The following is a 21650-nucleotide window of genomic DNA, read 5'->3' as shown; positions in this document are numbered from 1 at the left end:
AACCGTGGTGAACAAGCAGCAACACTATTAGAATCTTAATGTGAGTTTTTCTGCAGGCTGCTCCATAATGAGAGGAGAGTGTTGTAGGAGGGATACGGGAACAGTGTGATATACAAAAATAAACAAAGGAGGCACTTTCACACCAAGGTAATTAGGGTGTTTATGGGAGGCAAGGTTCTTGATGCAACAGACAGGGGAAGATCGAGGAGGGGAGGGGTAAACTAAGGCTCATTGTTAGGCAGGTGATTTACGAGGGGACAGGGGCTCCCTGGGCCCTGCCAGTGGAAGGATAGATCTTCTGTCGCTATAGCACCCTCAGCCCCTTTGTATCCATTGTGCCTTGACAGGGCTGGGGGGCTGCGGGTTTCGAGGATGAAAGTGGGTGGAGGGAGTTCAGGAGCGATTGTTGGTTGAGTGCTGCGGTGCCATCGCAAGGCCGGGGTCTGTACATCTTCAGCAGAGACAGCAGCACAGATCAAAGGCTGCACTGTTCCCTCTCTCTAAAGCTCACAAGCCTTTGAAAACTTCCCACAACATTTGCACAAAGGGATGATATGCCTCGGCAACGCTAGAGGACCACTGAATATAGCGTCTGAATACCAAACACCAGCATTTTATGACATTCACAGTGCGAGAAATTATCCCCAAGTTTCCTTTTCAATGAAGCCGAGTGACTGTACGAGATGGGATCTGCGCGTGTGCTTGGGCAGCAGCCGTGGGTAGATAGATTAGCCGTCTGGTGTATATGAAATGAGGTCACCTTCTCCCTCAGTTCCAGACAGACGTGGTCGTCTGAGTGCCGTCTGCCTTTCTCGACACATATAGCTGTCACAATGCCCCACTTGACCTTACGGAGCCGCGGCGATAACGCTGCTTCAGGCAAAAATCAATTACCAGGGGCAAACATGATATCAAATGAAGAAAGGCTGTGATCTTAGCATGTTGAGGGCTGTCGATGGATCGAGATTCTATGGCGCCTCGGTCCGTGTCACTGAATCTCTACCGATAATTTCATCAGACAAGCTAATGGAGTGTCCGACAGCTTCGTTCTGATTTTCCTTCTCAGGACGGTTGTAGCGTAAACACTCTTGTTCTCTTCCTTGGTGGAATTTTTTTAAAGTGTTATATTAAATTGAATGAGGATTAGAATTCAATTACAAAGTAGGGCACTGCTGTTTACAAGACCCTCTCCCACACTCATTGTTAAAACATAAAGGTAAAAGCATCTGGCGGTGATCTACCTTTTAGAAGTCGTGTTCACATCACGCCAGGCCAAAACAAACATCCTAATTATATTTGCTGAACCACATTATTCCTTAATACTATTCAGCTGGGTGCACTTCGATGAAGCGAGGTGACTTAGATGACGATGGGTGATGTATTTATTGTTGGAATTGTTACTTTTGTCCCCGTGCTCTGTGGGGAATATGTGAATCATAGAAAACAGTGAGCTGATGCATCATTATTCTCCAAAATAAAACACTGAATTCTTGAAAAGTTTCAACTTTGGTTTGACTCTCTGTTTAACAAAGGCCAAAAATATACCGTTCAGACAGATCTGGGAGGCTAAATGTTGCCTTCATTATGCCAAAATTCTCACAACGGCATGACTACAGTGAAGAAGAAAAAAAAAAATCCCACCATACAAGTGATGATGATGTTTTTCACCATCGTCATTTAGACTTCTCGCACGCTAACATTTGTTAATTATCAATAAGTAACGAGTACTGTTGATGTGTTCCAGAACCAAGTATTGGTAATGAATATAGTTTGGGGATTACCAATTATGACAATTCATCCAAAGCATCCTGGGATTTATCTTCTTGGCACCATGAATGTTTGTTCATAATGGTAATGATATGATAATCGATTATATAAATGTGGAGCTAATTTATACAAAAGCAAAAATGTCAACCTCATGGTAGTGTTAGATAATCCCAAATATTGGTAGACTTCCTCCTCTGGGGAAGATGAATATGTGTACCAAATTGCATGGCAATCCATCCAATTGGTCTTGAGATATTTCAGTCTGGACCAAAACAGTAGTCAACACAGCCACAACATAAAATAATGAAAAAAAAATAAAAAAAATAAATAAATATATATATATATATATGCAAAAATGTGCAAAAAAAATGAAAAGGCCACAAATCTTGCTGACTTTGAATTTCAGGTGGAAATAACACTATAAAACCACCACTGTCTGATTTATTTGAGTCGTTTGGCTGCTGTTCAGGCTGTGTCAAAATCAACAAAACTAGAGTTGAGAGTGGTACAAAACAACTCCACAGCTCTGAGCATCTCAGTGCACCATTTGAAGTGACCAATCATAAAAGACTGCACTCATAAGTTTAAAGTAATCTGCAGCATCTCTGTGAACTGAAGATAATTTGCTTCATGTTTATTTGCTACCCACTGAGCCGCCTGCGTTAAAAAGCTCACAATAATGATACAGGCAGATAAAAGCGCCGTCTGCCTACTGATGTTTGGATCCGATCTGCTGCGAGGTGGGCACCCTGTAGTGGAGCGCTATCTACATCTGTGGCTTATCACGATCATTAGCTATCTACTTGCATCTGATTTCATCAATCAGACTTGGTCCACGTTTTCTTTTCTGACCTCAACTTTAAATAATAGCGGGCAGGCCTCGTTGAGTCTGGCCTTGGGGTTGTGAATCTGAACCCTCGGTTACTGATCCATGCTCTATTTTAATCCATCAGGCAGCCTGAGGATGGTGTGTGACTGTGTGTGTGTGTGTGTGGGGGGAAACTGAGCAAAGAGGAGAAAGAGATAAAATGAACAACCTGATGCATTCGTCATCTCTCACGTGACCTCATTAGGTGAATGGAGCGGGTCTCAAGGCAATCGCACCACACACACACACACACACACACACACACACACACACACACACACACACACACACACACACATACACATGCACACACACACACACACACACACAGACAGACACACACACACACGGCACGGCACCTTCTGGCTCAAAACCAAGCAAAGGTGCTGCCAAGCGCTAAGGTGCTGTTTGCCCTAAATCAACGCCCCCTTTCCACCCTCCCACCCCTGCATCCAAATTGGTTTGGCATTTAGGTGTTTATGATGAAGTTGACAGTCCAATTTCGGGTGACCAAATGACATTTCAAAGTGATATGAAATGCAGCATGGTTACAATAGTTGTGCCAAATATGATCCCCCCTAGTTTACAGCCAGGGTGAGTATGATCTGTGACTGATAGCATGGGACATGAATTCACTGCCTGTCATGTTTTTAGGACTGTCCAGTAAATCTTAGACTAATTTATGAGGAAGGGAGGGTATTTCTCTCCCTTCGTCTCTCTCACACACACAAACATATAGAAGCAGTGGATTACTTTTACGGTGGGTGAGGGGCTGACAAGTCTACTTTACCCTGCTATACCTTTCCTGCATCCTCTTCATTATCCCTTCATGAGACCAAATTGGCAACAAGCCCTTTCAAGAATGAACACTGACACCGACTGTTAACAAAAATGTGACTGCAAGCTAAACACAAACACAGTCAAATGCAGAAAAAAACAGTTCCATATCTAGAGGTCCTGCGATATCAATAATACATGAGACAGCCTCCTTTACCGTGATTAAAGGTGATGTATCTAAGCACTGCAGGTGCTGCATCACCAAACTGTGCTTTCAAATTCTTGTTAGTAAAACATGTGTACAGTCTGAAAGGGTTTCTTCAAAGAAGTGATCAAACCCAAAAACGAAAACAGGAGAGAGTGCCATGAGGACATCAGCACAACAGAAACATGTTCCTCAGTCATCCCTTCAAAGACAGAAAATAACCAGTACAATAAGATTTCATGTTGCCTGACCATGGGCGTTATTAACAGAGAGCGCTTTCACTGTACTGTCTTCCCTCGACAGCTAACAGTTTGAAGTGTATAAATCAATGCGCTTGTTGTGACTGCTGACATTTTTAGGGGATTACAGCTGTCTCATTTCTACATCTTACATTTTCCTGATCCTGCTGAGTCAGCCAGCATTGATAGAAGCCCCGGCCAGGACCTCTAATGTCCCCTCAGACGCTGGCCAGAGCTGGGCAAAAGGCCACATCCAATCACCGGCACCACCGGGCAATATCAAAGACCAGTGGCGAAAAAGGAGATGGGATTGGATGGCAAGCGGCGGCGGAGAAAGGAGGAGGCGAAAGGAAGACAGAATAAGAGGCTGAATCTCATCAGCTCGCCTTTAAAGATGAGTCACTACAGAGCAGATTATTGCACAACATCCAGGACAGTGGGTTCAGACAATGGGTACAAGTGTCCCAAATCACAGAGAAATTGGACAGAGAGATTACGGGAGTTCCACCAGTGATGAAAAGCAATGACCGTGAGCAAACATGGCCATGGGATGAGCTCGCTCGGATGAAAGGACGGGAAGCAGGAGAGGCGGATGTCACCTCCGAGAGATAGGCAAGGGAGGGAGACACATGGTAGCGCGAGTCGGTGGGTGCGAAAGACAAGGCGGTGGGGGGGGGGGTCGGCCAGCACGCTGGCATCATTTACCTGCATCACCACTTGCTGCCAGGCCAGCGGTTGGCTGGTGGGAGGGTTGGGGGGCAGATTGGCACGCTCGAGCTGCAGGGTGACGTTGCGCCGCTCCTCCTCGAGGGCTCGGGTCAGCTGCTCGAAACGCGCTTCCTGCTCTTTCACTGAGGCCAGGATGCTGGCGGCCGAGCGAACGTCATAGTCCTCCATGTCCGGTGTTGGTCGCAGTTATTCGAATCTTCCGAGTTGGGAAGGGAGGGAAGAGAATGAGGAGGAGGAGGAGGAGGGGGCACCAGGTCATTAAAGACACCCAGACCCAGCAGGCTGGATGAGTGGCATCAACAGGCTGACGCATGCCTCCAGTTCAAAGTCAAGTACAGGACTCAGATGGCGGCCAAGATGGGACAACAGAACAAGCTTTAAATAATTATGATGGATAAAAGACCAGCATGACACAGTGAAAGAGAAGAATTAGCGTGGTTGACTGGACACCTCGGGCGGTAGGGTCATAGTACAGAGTCTGTTACTGACAAATGAGTTTCACTCTGACTGTGGTTTCTTGAAGCAAACACCCTGAGGGGCAGGCTCAAGCTCTCCCCACAGAGGGTGACCACATGGGGAGGTCTCTGATACTCCAGTCCAGCTTATCAAACACATTAATGAGGATGCTCTGCTGGGTGCCAATTATGCGTTTGCCTTCAGAAGTTTGAGCCTTTCTTTGTAATTAAGACAATCCTGACACCGTAGATAATATTCAATTCACTTTTGGTAGAAGATCAGGGCAGCAAAATAAAAACACAATCCACAAAGGGAATGAAACAGCACGATGCAGACTCACACAAACAAACATTCTGGTTCTTTGGGAAGCCAAATGGTGGAAATGGCCTCACTACTACAAATGAACAATCACAGCCAGCACGGAGGAACAGCGCTGTCATTGGATATAGTCATGCACAGAGCTGTAATGCATTCTGACACACGAGCACTGTTGCAGGCACAAATCCAACACATGCAAGCTTCCCCACAGCCACCCATACGGACACCTGGGCCTGCTATCAGACACACACACACACACACACACGCACACACACACACACACACACACACACACACACACACACACACACACACACACACACACACACACACACACACACACAGACACACACAGACACAGACTGTCTATTATAAACAATCATGATTTCCTGATAACATTTGCAAAGCCACAGGACACATCACTGTCACACACACCCTGATATCCATAACTGATGGTGGCGTGATATCGAGGGGGTTGACAGCACAATAACAAATGGGGTTGGAAATAGCAGTCCACAGCGATACAGACCTAGTAGATAAGCAGGCTGAGAGGTGTTAGAAAACAGACATCCCCCTCTCCAACAGAAGCGGAGGGATGAAACAGCAGGAAGAGGAACAGATAGCTGGGAGAGAAGGGAAAGAAAAACACAGAGGGAAGACAAAAGAGAAAATACAAGAGATTAGAACAGAAATGAAAAGCAACAAGAAGCATATGGTTCTTCTCATTAGGCTGTTTTGGACTTTGTGGTGGACAGAAATTTAACAGGAGCAAAAAAGTATCTGAACATCAGTATAAAAGAAACATACATGGTGTGTTCATTTATTCTTGAACCGTATGCTTTTTTTTTTTTTTTACTTAGTTTAGTTTTTTTTTTTTTTAAGGCTGGATAATCAAAATCAGCATTTATCCCAGGGCCAAGACCTCTAAATTGACTGTTGAATAGTGGTAATGTGATTAACTGAATATTGGTCTCAGAGTATTCACAGTTTAAATACAAATCTCAACAGAAAGGATGAAGCCCATTGGATGGTTCCTGCATGAATACCCAACTTCGCAAACCCAAGGCCAGATGGAAAGTTGATAATAGAGAGTTCTGTGCGTTCAATGACAACATTTTGTAATTTTCTTCCACAACATCCGGCAGCTACAGCATTTTGGTTCCAGTTAAATATATCCTAAAATTGAGGTGAAAGTCTATGATGTGATAAAAACACAGACTACAGAACAAAACTTGGTTTTACACTTATCTACCATCCTGACCTTAAACTTTGTTCAATAAAAGGCACAATGAATGATAATTGTGATTTGTGGAAGCATCCAATAAGGTCATGTTAAAAGATCATGGCTGTGTTTAATATGACATGCTTTAACATACTTTGTGTAGTACTTGAGTTTGTTGTCTCATTGTTGTTCTGCACTTAGAGGAAATAACCGCAGCATGTGAACACATCACCCGCCAAAATATCTGCAGCTTTAATTATTTTACACAGAAATTAACGCTGTTTCTTCCCTTTTGTTTAACACACAATTAACACACTGATGCCTTCGATGTCATTTACTTAATGAAGAATAAACACTTGTGTCAGTGTCCTGCTTCCTCAGACGCCTTAATTTGAAAATTCTTTCGGTCGGTGGCCCCGCCCCCTTACTCCACGTAGCCAAGATGGCGACTTATTTTTTACAGTCCATGAGTAAAGAAATTAGCATTTATTTCTTTACCTGTACAGGTCATGATGTATGTACTGTACAGAGAGGACGGGATGGGGAAGTTATCAGGGTCCCACAGTTGACCTTTACCCCTGGGCCCCCAAGTGGTTTAATCAGGCCATGTCTCTGTTTCCCTACCTCTCACAGATACAGTACAAGTGATGTGTCCTTTAGTGTGTGGATGTGACTTTATGTTCTGACCTTGGACCGGACTGTTCAATCAGACACTGTCGGACATGTTTTTTAAGGAGTCAAGTAAAGGAAAATCACAACGCGAGGGAGCAGCCAACATCTAAGGCCAGTAAACAACATGAAATAACAATAAAACGGTGACAAAATGAATTATTTTGTTAAAGGTGTTTCAGATACTGTGTTTAGGAATTAAGGCTTTACAGTCAGAAATGTGAGGTGAGTGTTTATTTAGGCACCAGAGGGTGAAAGGAGAAGAGATGGCACTGAGTCAGGAGGAACATCATATCAAAGCTTTCTGTATATTTTCGAGCTGATCTTGTCTCGAAAACAGACAAAGATGGAAGGGGGTGGTTTGGCTCAGCGGGGGATGATCAATGCAAATGCTGCCATTAGAATCTCAAATAGGCTGGATTACAGAAACAGAGTGTATGTGTATGTGTGTGTGTGTGTGTGTGTGTGTGTGTGTGTGTGTGTGTGTGTGTGGGTGCATAAAATGTATTCATTCTTTACTATGGGACCTGGTGAGCGTGAGGCCCTTATTCCCTTTGAAGTACACAATCCCCCTTTGATGTTTGTTGCACGCTGATCATTTATTTATCCGGAGTCTCGTATGACTCTTCCTCGCTAAGAAATATACGCCGAGGAGCCTGTGTTTCCAAACTTAAACTCTGTGTTCATTTGGAAGAAAGAAGAAAAGGTTTATTTCTTTTCTTTTCTCCTGTACGGGAACATAATCTCTCATTTCTTAGTCTTTTATTTTTCAAATCAGGAATACCATTTTATTTCCGCGCCTTTATTTTTGGCTGACGTGAGTTTACAGCCATCAGCTGGAAATTCTTGTTTCAAAATGGAAACACTACTGCGTAATGCCCCCTTGCAAAAAATAGCATCCTTGTCTATTTCCAAACTTATCCACTACTTGAGATATAAACAACAGAAACAGAGCTCCATAAGCCACCCTGATTGGACATACTTGATGACAGACTCAAATGATTCACACCCCCAGAGGGTTGGGGGACAACGTAGCCATTGCTTCCTGAGTCATAAAGGGAATAACATGGCAGGCACGTCAGCTACGCCCCACAGCTTATCATTAAACACCAACTTCTGGCCCTACTTAAAATAGCCCAGAATGCACAGGGAGGGGCATCTGAAGAATTCCCCTCTGCCACCATGACAGCCCTGGTTTTCTTTTTAAAGCTTTCGTTCAGCAGATGTTTGCTAATGGCCTGGGTCAGAGGGGATAGAAACACAGCCGAGGTCTGCACGTTTTAACCCCGTCCTCAATTACACACGCCCTACTTACTCCCAAACTTTACGTGGTGGAGACATATCAAAGTACGACTCCAAGGGCAGGAGTGCTGTTTGTGGATGCTGCAATAGGAAGTCTATGCGTGGAGGGGGTGATAACTAATCAAAGAGATGATATAAAAAAAAAAAATTAAAAAAAAGAAAAATGTTTAATTAATCCCACAAAGAGAAGTGGGTTACATTTGACTACTCTTTAGGCGTAAACATCTCTAGTGAAAAGGAAAAAACAGGATCGTACTCCACGCGTAGAGTTGATGCTTTACTTATGCTGTTGCAAAGCTTTTCCTCAGCCATAAATGCACTTCAGCACAAACCCTCAGCTCTAAAAATAGCCCAGTAATAAATATATCCGCACGGCCACAATTTTGAGTGTGGATCGGCAGATGAGATGCAGCAGTCGCTCACTTCAAAGGCTTGCCGGAAAGAATCCAGTAATAAATCCCTGGCACCTCATTCATCAGGTCTGTTGGACTCCCCTAAAACAAATCTTCTACTGACAAGACCCTCTGCCATCATGCCCCTCTCTGTAAACTGGCACTCAAGAGCAAGCGTTAAATGAGCGAGACGCCAGTGGTGCGGTTATCTGACAATATGACATTACAGCTAAATCACAAAAATAGGCCTGCAGTTGAAAACGAATATATCTGCCTCAACTTGCAAAGATTTCTCCACTGACAAAATGAAATTCTTGTTTCATCTGTATAAAAAAAAAAAAAGTGCCTTGAGCAGCATGCGAGCACTCAAACCAGAGCAAACTGGAATGACCAAAACTTGATCTCCTGCCTCTCTTGCTCCTCTGCTGTAGTGGGCTAGTTGGTATGAGTGTGCTGTCGACTGACACACAAAAGGATTCCAGCAGTTCCCTCTCCCTGCCATTTGAAACCGCCAATGTGGAAAGTTGCCAAGTGCATCTGTAAAAAGCAACTCATCATTCGGCCGAGGACTTGGTGTTAAACTCCTCATGCTTTGCAGCCTGTCGGTATTTTGTGGATTCAAAGAGAGTCAAATGGGGTGATAACCCTTGAAGAAAACCATCCTGGGGCATCAACACATCCAGATCTTTAAGCAATGATTTTGGTAAATCCTTTGATTTTTTTTTTTTTTTTACCAAGACTTAGATTGATACCACTAAATCCCTAAATACATAGCTATTGCCATAAATTGTTGGCCCAGACAAGAATTACGGTTTAAAACGGACAATTTATGCAGCACCCCAACCGGTGGAGGCAGATGGCCGCCCACCTCTGAGCTCGGTTCTGTTGGAGGTTTGGCTTAGTTTTTTCTTCCCTCTGTTGGAGGTTTTTCCTCCTTTAAAGAGGAGTTTTTTCCTCCTAGCTTACAAGGGAATTGTTGAATTGTTGGGTTGCTCTGTGTTGCAAAGTTCTGTTGTAAGGGCTATATAAATAAAATTGAATTGAATTGTGTTTTTTTTACAGCAACCAACGGCACTGATTGAACAAATAATATATGCTTATTTGGTAGCTTCAGATTCACATTGTGCTACCTTGTGACAGTGCTAGGCTAGATGTTACCCCCTTTTCCCATTGTATATGCTAAGATATGCTAATTAGATGCTGGTAAGGGCTTCATAATTAGATAAACAAGTAAGTTGTATCAATATTGTGAAAGTGAAGAAAGTAAATTAGCATTTTCCCCGAAATGTCTAAATATTGCTTCAATTTAGTTTTTCGTTTTATTTCAAGAATCAATTTGTCAGTGAGGAGGCTTCATAGAGCAGAATCAGACCATCTTCAGGGCTTTGGATCGGTTGGTTATTAGGGAGATGGGGGACCAGATTGGGAGGTAAAGGATGAGAATAATTGAGTGTGACCATCCCGTGCTTCATATTGAGTTAGGACCATTCACCTGATTAAGGACTGGGTGGGTGGCGAGGTCCTTCCTCCCTCCTCTGCGCCAATTTACCCCTTTCCAGAAGCAGCTCAAATTAATTCCTTGCCTAAGCCCATCTGATGCCTAACTGAGGATGCAGCTCTCAGTGGCACAATTGGGTACTTAAAAACACCTGCTCCTGCTCCTCCTCCTACTGTGTGTGTGTGTGTGTGTGTGTGTGTGTGTGTGTGTGTGTGTGTGTGTGTGTGTGTGTGTGTGTGTGTGTGTGTGTTGTCATGGGAGTAATCTTTAATCTCCTTTTGCTGTTGATGATAATACATTTCATAGAGCTAGAAGACAAATGGACAATATGAGGGGTATTGCTCCACTTTAAACTGTCATATCCGGCTGTTAAGGGATTTTTTTTTTTCTCCTTCACTAAGCTGTCCAATATGTCAAAGCTCTTATGTGACTGACAGTTAAGTGATTCACTATAATGGCAGATATTCATCTGAGGTGGTGCTAATTTTTGGCTTTGTAGGTTTTGCTACTCCTAAAAGGTGCCGCTCAAGAACATGAGTGTCAGTTTGAATCAGCTCTACTCTACTTATGAAGAACAACAAAACCTTTATTCAACGCTGGATAACCGACATGACAACTGCAAGTACAGTAGTGACAAAGAGATGCAAATATATATTTTTTTTTAAGTGTAACTGTAGCCAAGCCAAGCCTTCAGCTGTCTTTGAAAGAATGCCACAAGTTTCATTCATCGCTTCACTGTTTTTTTGTTTTTTTAAAGACAAATGTTTAAAAATGGAAATAATTTTAATACTAATTTGGCAGGTTACCATGTAGTGAATGGGTCCTGAAAGATGATTGTCATTTCCAATAAAAATAGCTCTGGACTGATACAGTAAGTGACTCACATATTAAAAAGATGAATGAAAAAGAAAAAAGAAAAATGCACTGTCACCAGAACCGATGCTCCCTCCAATTTAGGATTCCAGTCAGAGCTGCTTTGAGCTACATTAAAGTGAGTGTTAATGCCCAGAGGGGTATTGTTGAATGATGCCAGGATAAGAAAAGCTTAGCGAGGCGCGTGGAGTCCATAGCTGATCACTTTCACAGCGAGAAGAAAAGAAATTCAGCAGTTGTTTACCATCTATATTTCATTTCATCCTTTTTTCTTTGAACCGCCTCGCTGTGTGTGGAGGATTTCAGGCGCTGACAAACACACGTATGTGCAACACAGAATATTTCTACATGCAAATACACAACTTTGTGAGTCTGTTTAAAGTGACAGAAGAGTTCATTAAAACTTATGTAGATACTTGTATACTTTGTCACAGAAGATATATGCTGCAGAATAATGTATGAGATGTTCAAAGCTTTTTCTTTCATTTCAGATTTTAACACCGCATTATATTCTGAATTCAATAATCTGAGGTTTAACTGAAAATCCTGAAAACCTACGATAATAATACATTTTTGTTCATTTTAGTCAAGTGCAGATAGTGATGAAAAGAGTAGTTTTCTGATTTGATCGTGAAGCAAAGCAAAATGAGTGAAGCAGCGATGAAGTTTCTACGAACACAAAAGCAACACAGAGCTGCAGAAATGAATATCAGTCAGTGTTTCAATCAGACCTCGTATTCTCCGTGTCCTACTTCTTAAAGAAAGTTTTTAAAGCAAAGGCTAACGTAGAGCTGGAGAGCTGCTTCACGTAAGACAACCAAAATTGCAATTAAGTGTCTCAGGTTGTATCTAACTACAGGTGATAGACTTCAAACACTCAATTACACACTTGAGTCTATCTTTAGAAACTGGACCGGAACCACTGTCCTCTCCTGTTAAGCACTCATAAACAGACTGGAATCTGTGAAGAGGACTAAAATCGTGTTTCTACTGACATTTACCTCAGCTGATTCAAGTGTGAATTATTGAAATAAGAGCACATTCCCTGGAGGGGAAAAGCCTCTGAATGTATTGAAATAAAAATCATACAAGGTACCTCAGCGACAAAGTGAAGTGAAGTGAAGTTCCCTCGAGGAGAGATAACAGGGAAAGTGAAGTCTTGGATTTAGCAAGGGAAAAAAAAAAAAAAAAAAAGGAAAAAAAAAAAAAAACTGTCAGGAAATGTAATTACTGCAATGATGAACTGAACAAAGTGATTAAAGGAGGCTGGAGGTGTAGAGAGAAAGGCGGGTGTACCTTTGATGTCGGTGAGTGCCGTCAGACCACGAGTAGACGGAGGGTAGGCGAAGCTCTGCTGGAGTCAACTCGTTTGTTCAGTCCGCCAGGGGAGATCTGTGGATAAAAAAAAAAAAAAACACAACATGGAAAATAAGTATCCAGCCAACCCGCTGACAGTGCATTGTTTATATAGGGCTCTTATGTAATGTAGAGACATATGCAGTATACAGCACAATTGCAGTGGGTTTGCAGCTGTAATCTTCTCTCAACCGTGAAAAGCTATCAATGGCTGTTGTTAAAGCTTCAGCCTCGACTGCAAATCCCATTTGTGGTGTACCGCAGGGCGCCATGTTAGGTCCACTACACTTTTGTCTTGATATCCCTTGACTCTTTTTTTGAGGCTGAAGAATGCTGCTTTCTCCTTTAAAAAAAAAAACGGATTCAGAGATTTTTTTTGTATTCAATGCTTATCTGGACAAAATAAATTCATGTTTTGTTTATACTTTATATCCTGTTTGGACTACGTGACTCCACATATTCATTCATAAGCCAGAGTTCTCTCTCGGTTGGAGCTTGCCCATCCTCGCTGTGGCAGGAAGGATCCTAGCAATTTCATGGAAGCGTGATCTCTTCACTCTTGGCCACTCGTCACTATCGATTGGTCAATTTTGGAAATAATTTCAAACTTTACTGATGATGGTCGAGGCAAAATGAGGTCTAGATCAAAATATATCGATGTAGTCCTGACCAATTACGAAGCAGACACACCTTTGCTGGGAATTCCTTGCCTGAGGAACTTGGTTTTGCAGACAAGCATTTCTACAAGGTGATGGCAGTAAATACAAGTTGTGCTACTGTCCAGAAACAAAGCATTTCATCAACATTTCTGAAGGATAAAAATCATACAAATATGCAATAGATATGTCATTACAGTAATAAGAACTATTCCAGGCCAGGAACCTCACATAAAAAACAAGTCTAATGATCAATTATTTACTAAATAAGTGAGGCGGAAGGTTGTCTGGCCAATATCTTATTGTTAATAATGAGGCAACATTTACTCAATACTTTCAACAAACCAATATGTCAGCCTGACCTTAGTATTCACACTGTACCGCCTCAGAAATATAGACATCACAGGCACAAAGAGAGGGAAAGGCCAGTGTCCAATACTGCAGTGCAAATTGGTTTTGATGCTTCATACCATGGGATGAATCACTCTGCCATACACACCAACCTGTCCAGAGGCTCAGCTTCCTTTGATGATTGAGGAAACAAAAGCCTGGCAGCAAAACCGCTGGATTGACTGCACCCTTGAAGATGTCACTGATGATGAAATCAAACGCGCCCGTATGCACGCTTCCTCGCAGTATCAGTTCAAGACTATGGTTTTAATAGGCTGTAATGGTTCCCTACAATTGCCTCATACTTCAAGCAAAATTTGAATATTTATTTAAAATAAATACAATTCCCAAATTGGGTTCACAAACAGTTCGTCTCAAATAAAAGCCGGTGTGCAAAGATGCAACTGGAGTTTACACTTATTCTTGATTTAAAAAAAAAAAGAAAAAAAAAAAGAGTCCCTTTTCTATGAAGTAGATGATCCGTGAAAGAACAAAAGTTGTTTTTGACGCAACAACATTATTTTCGGGGTAATATTTCTGGACATTTTTATCACATTGTTTTTCCATATTAAAAGTGAGACAACATTCCCGTGGAAATCTGAAGCAGCCAATAATGCCACCTGAAGTTTCAAGAGTTCAAACTGCAAGAGTACATGCTGAAAATGAGAAATGTGAACAACAGCTTTAAGCTTTAATGTATAAGCAGCTATTATACATGTTAAGTATCTCCAGATGCAGATCTGACTGCAGGCCAAATATGCATCCGTGAGCAGTGAAGCAATGCAGTGTTTCATTAACTATGATCAGAAAGGCCCTGAGTGAGTTAGAAAAAAAAAGAAAAGAAAAAAAAAATCGATACAAAGTCAACTTTCCTCTTCAGGTTTTAGCTGTCTCCGGGATTAGAATATCTTCCTCCTCTCCAGGGATTCCTGGGTGTGTTCACTTCAAGGACAGATAGGCTCTGAGCACCTTGGATTTCTGGTACAGACATCAAAGGTGAAGCTAAGCCCAGCCGCATTAGTTATCACCTCGTCTCTCTCCGTCTCTCTCTCTCCGGATTCTGGAGGAGGCCTTACATCGTGCCTGAATGGAGATTATCTCCACACACAGTCACAGCTCTCACTGCCGCTCTGATTAATACACATTTTATTCCACTTAAAGTGATGCAACGCTGGTGTAAGTGGCAGGTCGGCAGCACAACAGGCTGGTTTGGCGAATGAGAAGATTGATGGTCAGTGAAGACAAATGAGTGAATGATGCTGCTGCTGCTGCCCTCTACTAATGGCATTTAACCTCCCATCTGATCCCGCGGCGCTGACCAGAGGTTAATAGACGGGGAATGTGATTATTCGGGAGGCGGCGGAGGGTTCTTGTGGCTAAAGAGGTGTTTGTAAATGAGACATTGCTGATACACTGCTCAAGTATTAGAGGTCAGAACGCTTCAAAGACCGGCTCTAGGCAGCTCTGTGAAGTAAATGTGGATAGTACGACATTGTTCAAAGCCTGTACATAAAACAAAGAACTACGATGGGTGAATGAAGATATTAAAAAAAAAAAATCAGTGGCTATGCCTCAAGCAGAAAGAATCTGCAGTTCAGACTGCAGGCAAATCAGATTTCGTTTTCTCAAATCAGATCTTTAGCTCAAACTCTTCACATTGTTATTTGTAAGTGAACAACCCATCAGCATGGGTTGCTGTGGTAACGACTACGCTGGTGACGCAGCTTTTCCAACACAGAAGCTGCAGTAGAAGGTTTATTTCGGTTTCTGTCTGTGGCCTGTTGTTGTTATTGTCCTCCAAAGCGCAGAAATCTACACTTTCTGCTTGCGGTAGCATAGATTCTGCTCACTCTGAATATGACGTTGTCACCGTGTGTCGGGCTGCAAGTGACGCAAGAAATCCCATCTGAACCGTCCGGACTCAGACGCATCTGTAGGAATCCCAATGAATCGTATTTCAAACCATCTCCAAAAGTTAGTATGGATCCGGATTACAAAAGTCACATTTAAAGTTTTTTTTTTTTTTGCTGTTCAGACTTCCAAAAATCAGTCTGGATAATGACAAAAATCATATTTGGGCGGGCGCTCTGAACACTGTCTAACACTCTTATTTACAGTGGTCCTGGTTCTGTGGAACGAGTTGACAGTCTTCACCACCACCCCCGATGCCGCCACCCATCGTCTGACAGTAATAAGTGCAGAACCCCTCATGCAATATTTGTGCTTCATATATGAGTCTGATAAGCTCACCTGCAGACGATGTATTATGCACACAATTGCATATTCTACCGTGACTTATCCCCCTTCAGCCCACATCGTTTGGAGAGCGGCCCCAGTGTGATTCTGTGATTAATAATGAATGGAGATCCAGGGTTAGCCAGCGAGCTCGCTGACTGACTGAGCGAGGAGCTGACTGTCTGGGGAATGCATCGCTGATCAAGGCCTCTGCTCGGCTGTCGGTGCCTCTCTGCACTCGCACGGAAAGAGCTGCAGTCGTGTGTACAGGTTGCTGGTGCAACCTGACTAATTGTTTGGGCGACTGGGTCAATGAAATGCTAAATGTGGAAATGAAAGCGTAAAGGCGAGCGTGCGCGCGCGGTTGTTTGACGTCGCGTGACTGAATCACTCATGCAGCGGTTTTCATCCAGTGTTCAAACAACCATCAGACACAGTTCTGAAAATCGGAAAATATATTTCACAATAAATGAAATGAGAACGTTACGTTGGGTTTATTGAAAAGCAACCAAAGTAACTTGAGGTTTGGGGAAGTTTTTGCTCATGGTTAAAGGAACATTTTGTGTTTTGCCAATTAGCTTTACAGCAGAAAGTGAGATAAGAGGATCTATATCGCCAACATTTTGGTGCGTTATTAATAAAGCTAGCTGCTGGAGGTGATACGTTTAGTTTGTATGGAGCCAAAAACATTCAATAAGAGTCCCAAAAGCACCTCGTAAGGTCAGAAAATGATACGCTAATTCGGGTTTGTTTTATCTTTAGACAAACAGAAAAGTACAAAAGACACAATGTGGATTTACGCTGCGTTAAAAGAAGGATTCGTTTCTTGAGAGCTCATGGAGTCATTGTGAGAGTGTAATTAAAAAGTCAATGTTGTTGCCGGCCTAATATAGTTGTGCATTACAACAACACCAGTGCTAATGCTAAACTTGGCTAATCCCCTGCTGCTTTTACGTACCTACCTCGCAGATGTAAGAGTTAAAAAAAAAAAAAAAAAAGTTTAACCTCCAACAACAAAGCAGATGAGTGTATTTTCAAAAAAAAAAAAAAAGTCAAGCAAACAGTTTCCGTTGTGAAATTCAGATGATATAGTCTACCCAAGTGGCTTTGAAGCACTTTCAACAACGTCATGCCACTTCCTTTTATCCTCATCATTCACACAAAATATTTGAGCTGGTTGCCGTGACTACAAGCTTCTGCTTTAAACGATAACTTTCTCTGCCTCCCCACGTGTACAGTGGACAGTGAAAAGACCACGAGGCCAAGTCAGTGGCCTTGAATGTTTGCTTCATTTTTTTTTCGCCCTGAATCACAGAATTGAGCAACAACAACAACAACAAAAAAACGACAGCAGGTCTCGACAGGAGGGATGAAGGCACCTTCCTGCACATCAGCGTATGTATATTGACCTACTGAGCCGCGAGGAAGAAACCCAGCTGTACACACACATCAACAAACTTTATAAAGTAGACACTTCTGAGCAGCTAAAGCCAGCGGATGGACTATTGTTAGCCTCTGCCTCAGGTTTACATACGACTCCCATTCCATGTCACCCGTTCTCTCTGTTCTCGAGGATAAAGAGACGTATTGAGGCTGGTTTGGAGCGCTCTGTACTCAAGACAGAATCCCCTGACAGCTCCGCATTCAGAAGTATCTGTTCGGCTGAGAGCAGAAGACACACTGCGCCGCGAACGCTGCTCCTCCCGTGTGCACACTGCGTTCGCAGCTAATTGCATATTCCAAAAAGGAAATTACGGCCCATCATTGTTAGTCCAGACAAACAGACAGCCCTGCACCGTAAGAACAAAAAGAAGAGGGGGTTCTGGGTTTTTGGGACTCATTGTAGAGAGCTGACCTTGGCTAACGCTCCTTTAATTTAAAGCAGGAAGAAAATATCCCACCTCACCAGAACTCAATGCCTCTTAAGATGTTAATAAAGAACAAGCGATTATAAAAAAAAAAAAATTAAAGAAATGAGAAAAAAAAAACATGGCCCTGGCACGGAGAGAAACATTTTCTGCCAAAACAAAGTAACAGAGCTCACGGAGAACTTTGAAGTGTACAGAGTGGGAAGGAGGAGGAACTGATTGGCTTGTTTGTTATTTGGGCTGCACAGTTTTAAGCTTTCTCACATATTTTAGCAGCGTTAATTTGCATTTGTTGCAGATTCATTACATAAAGACTGTGAGCAGTAATAGACTCCACAAGGCAACTGCTATATCAGCTGATTATATGACTGAGGTACCACAAAGCCAATACGGGAGATCATTCAGCTTCATGCGCCCATTTGACCTTGTGACGACTAAAATACAGGCATTATACACCCCAGTGGTTTTTGGGAGGAACTAGCACAACATAAGACAGTGCTGTGCTTGGTCAGCCTCGGTTAATTTAACCACAGTGGGCTGAAAACGCTTCCAGAACCTCATTACTTTGTTAAAAGTAAAACCAAAAGTTTGCATGTAAGTGTTTTTCTGAAAGCACAAGAGAGGAACTGAGCTAGTTATAAATGCTTTTGAAAGTTTTCCAGTTTTTGTCTTTGTTAATCAACTTTTTTAACAATCTGTTAACTGTGCAAAATGTATGCTATAACTTTCTGTTTATCTGTTTGTGCAATTTGGTCTTATTTTGCCTCATATATTAAAACTAATCATCTTTATACCTGGTTTTGTCCAAAGAAAGCAGTAAAAGTAATAACCCTGTACAAAGCCGAATTTCTGCCTCTGTGCCTCTTGTCTCAGCCGGTGCCGGTGTCGGTGTCGATGCCCCGGTCGGAGCAGACAGGTTAATCAGACCTCTTTAATTGTGAGATATGTCACCGCCATCACTTTTCTGCTCGATTTCTCTCACACAGAGTTCTAACTCTGCCAGCTGAGGATCAAAAACTCTGAGTTTACGAGATGAAGTTAGTTGGAACGTGTACTTTTATCCACTGTAGGCTGACATTTATTTATTATTACAAAAGGAGGTGGAATTCATAATAAGCCATATGTGTAACTTTAAAGGTTTCTAATTTTCTTATCTTGGCAGTTTACTGTCTGCAAAGTCAGAGAATCAGCCATCATCATTTTCAAGAACATAATACAGTATATCGATCAGCCACAAACCACTGACAGGTGAGGAGAATGACATAAGATGGCACCCGTCAAGATTGTAGGATAAATTAGGCAGCGAGTGAACCGTCAGTTCTTGAAGTGTGATGTGACGGAAGCAGAAGAAATGCGCAAACAGAAGGATCTGAGTGACTTTGATGAGGGCCAAACTGTGATAGCTAGACGACGCGGTCAGGTGGACCGCTGACCGGGTCACGGCCACCGGAGGCTCATTATACGCGCTGGGGAGCGAAAGGTTGGGCCGTGTGGTTGGATCCCACAGCAGAGATGTTGTAGCACAACTACCTAAAAGATTTAATGCTGACTGTGATAGAAAGCTGTCGGAACAAACAGCGGGTGCGTCGCTCCAGACCGGTCAGTGCGGCCATGCTGACCTCTGACCTCACCGCTGAAAGAATTGAACCGTAGAGCAATGGAAGAAGTTGGCCAGGTCTGATGACTCGCATATTTCTTCCACAACATGCGGACAGCCGGATGCACGTGTGCCATTTACAGCAGGATGGGAACGAGGCAGCGTGATGCTTTGAACCATGTTCTGCTGGGAAACCTTTTGTTCTGCCATGTGGGTGCTATTTTCATTAGGTAGGTGGTATGTGTCATTGTTGTCGTGTTCCCTCTACCAATTGTTCAGAAATGGTTTAAGGAACATAAGACTTGAAGGTGTTGTCACATGTCTTTTGGAGTCCGTACCCTGGACAGGTCAGAGCTGTCATGGTGGCCCGTGGTGGACATACGCAGGAGTAGGCAGGTGGTTTAAGGCTGTGCGCTCAATTGGTAATAATCCAACCTTGGATTAAATAAAATTGTCATTTTTTTTTCCCCTTCAAAATGATTAATAGCACTAACCCAAGACAAATGCTGTCACAGTTTGATGAATGGTAGGTAACGTGAAGCCCTTGAATAATAACGCTCCGACATATCGGATGATCTCGGTTTGCGCAGAATTGACTGATAAGATTCAGCTGGTGATTGATTAAAGCGCAGAGTATGGATTGTTGCCATTCTTTCAGGTGTCTCTATGCGAGTGTGTGTGTGTGAGTGTGAGTGTGAGTGTGTGTGTGTGTGTGTGTGCAGGTTTCACCCCTGGGAGTGTGATTGTGAATTCAACCCCTGTCACCCTCAGCATCGTATGAGACATATGGAGGATCAGTCTCCCTGATGGAACAACAGTCCTGTCGAGTTTTTTTACGCGCCGCTGCTTCGACTAAAAGATCCTTGTGAGGATTTGTGCGTGACGGGCAGCCTCGACCCTGCATTCGTCAATTATGTAATGTGCACCACACTCACCTCTCGCAATATGCAAAGACAGGAGGAGATGTTATCAGGGAATGAGAGGTGGGAGAGAGGGACCGGTGAAGTGGGTCGAGAAGGAGGCATGTGTGCGTGTGCGTGTGCGTGTGTGTGTGTGTGTTGAGGGCTGTCAACGCCGTGAAGAGCTCAAACATTGTTCTGGGAGGTTATCAGTTGCTTCTATTTGCAGCGGTGGAGAGGTGAAGTCACACTCTTATAACTAAATGCACAGAAAAAGCAGGTAAACTATCAACTGCAGTCATCAGAACGCAAACACTGATACGGACAGAAATGAATTGCGTTGGCAGAAAATGCTCTGATTTACGGCCGTTTCTTCAAACGAATCTCGACTGATAAGGCTTAAAATCATATATAAAAAGACTTCAAGTCAGTATAAAATGTTTGATGCAAAAGACTGGAAATTCACACAGCGTTCACTTAAACGACGCACTACATTCCTGCTAACGACCCTGTTTAAACCGAGATGCTTCTCATTTTGCCTTCCGTTGCCTGTATTGTTTTTGCCGCGAGCCACAGTTCATTACACAAAAAGAAACACTTTGTTTATGCCGATTACTGTGTAATTAAGAAGGACATATTGTTACCAGTAGCAAGCGGATAAAAACTCCAGGGGAGAGCAACTGATTAATTGTTGACAATCCCGAGTCTAATTGCAGTTAACTGGTGGAAAAAAAACACCACAACAACAGAGTCATTCAGGCAAAGCAAGGCCTCGAAACTGAGGATGTTTGTTTGTGTGTGTGCGTCTGGGTGAAGTGGACCTGAAGATCACCGTAGGTGCCTCGTCAGCCTTCATAATTAACTTCTGTCCGTTCTGTAATTAACTTCTGTCCGATGGTAGTTCCATCTCAAAATACAGCATCTCCATCTGACACAATTACAAATCAAACTATCAACACGTTTAACTGCAACCCGAGTGACGATTGAAATGTGTGCACTCCGTGGCAGAGAGGGACCTCAACCAGATGAAACCGGCCACCACCACATGTCTGGTAAAATAAAAGCAGCTATTTTTAGAAACACATGTGTACGGCCCAATTTCCTGAACTGGGCACGGAAAGGCGGCTCAACCGGAGTGAAACTGGCCACTGGAGACAAGGGGAACATACCGAAGTGATGGCTACGGCATCTCGCAAGGGGCCCTCGTCTCTTTTTTTAGTCACGTATGATTACACCGCTAACCCACAACTGCCTTTCATTCGGGAAAAAAAAAAAAAAAGAAAAAAAAAAAGAAGCCCACTCAAGAGACTTCCAGACTTCCACGGATTCAATTA

The 21650-nt window shown here is 42.9% G+C and overlaps 1 protein-coding gene across 5 annotated transcripts in view; it reads right to left on the bottom strand.

Moving 5' to 3' along the window:
- arvcfb (ARVCF delta catenin family member b) overlaps nt 1-21650 on the bottom strand; it is a 219705-nt gene that overhangs the window by 124062 nt on the left and 73993 nt on the right. For all 5 annotated transcript variants that reach the window (XM_069138258.1, XM_069138260.1, XM_069138257.1 and 2 more), the window contains exons 3-6: nt 12612-12707; nt 12412-12473; nt 5889-5982; nt 4562-4781 (exon numbers count right to left, since the gene is read on the bottom strand). In XM_069138258.1, coding sequence (XP_068994359.1) covers nt 4562-4753 — 192 coding nt within the window. In that variant the 5' untranslated portion in view covers nt 4754-4781; nt 5889-5982; nt 12412-12473; nt 12612-12707. The remainder of the gene's footprint in view (nt 1-4561; nt 4782-5888; nt 5983-12411; nt 12474-12611; nt 12708-21650) is intronic.

This window comes from Embiotoca jacksoni, unplaced genomic scaffold, assembly GCF_022577435.1.
Source record: "Embiotoca jacksoni isolate LCO1_2020_lvr unplaced genomic scaffold, fEmbJac1.0.p SCAF_8, whole genome shotgun sequence".
NCBI classification, from domain to species: Eukaryota; Metazoa; Chordata; class Actinopteri; family Embiotocidae; genus Embiotoca; species Embiotoca jacksoni.
Note: the sequence above shows the minus strand (reverse complement) of the source record. Positions and strands in the feature narration are given on the sequence as shown.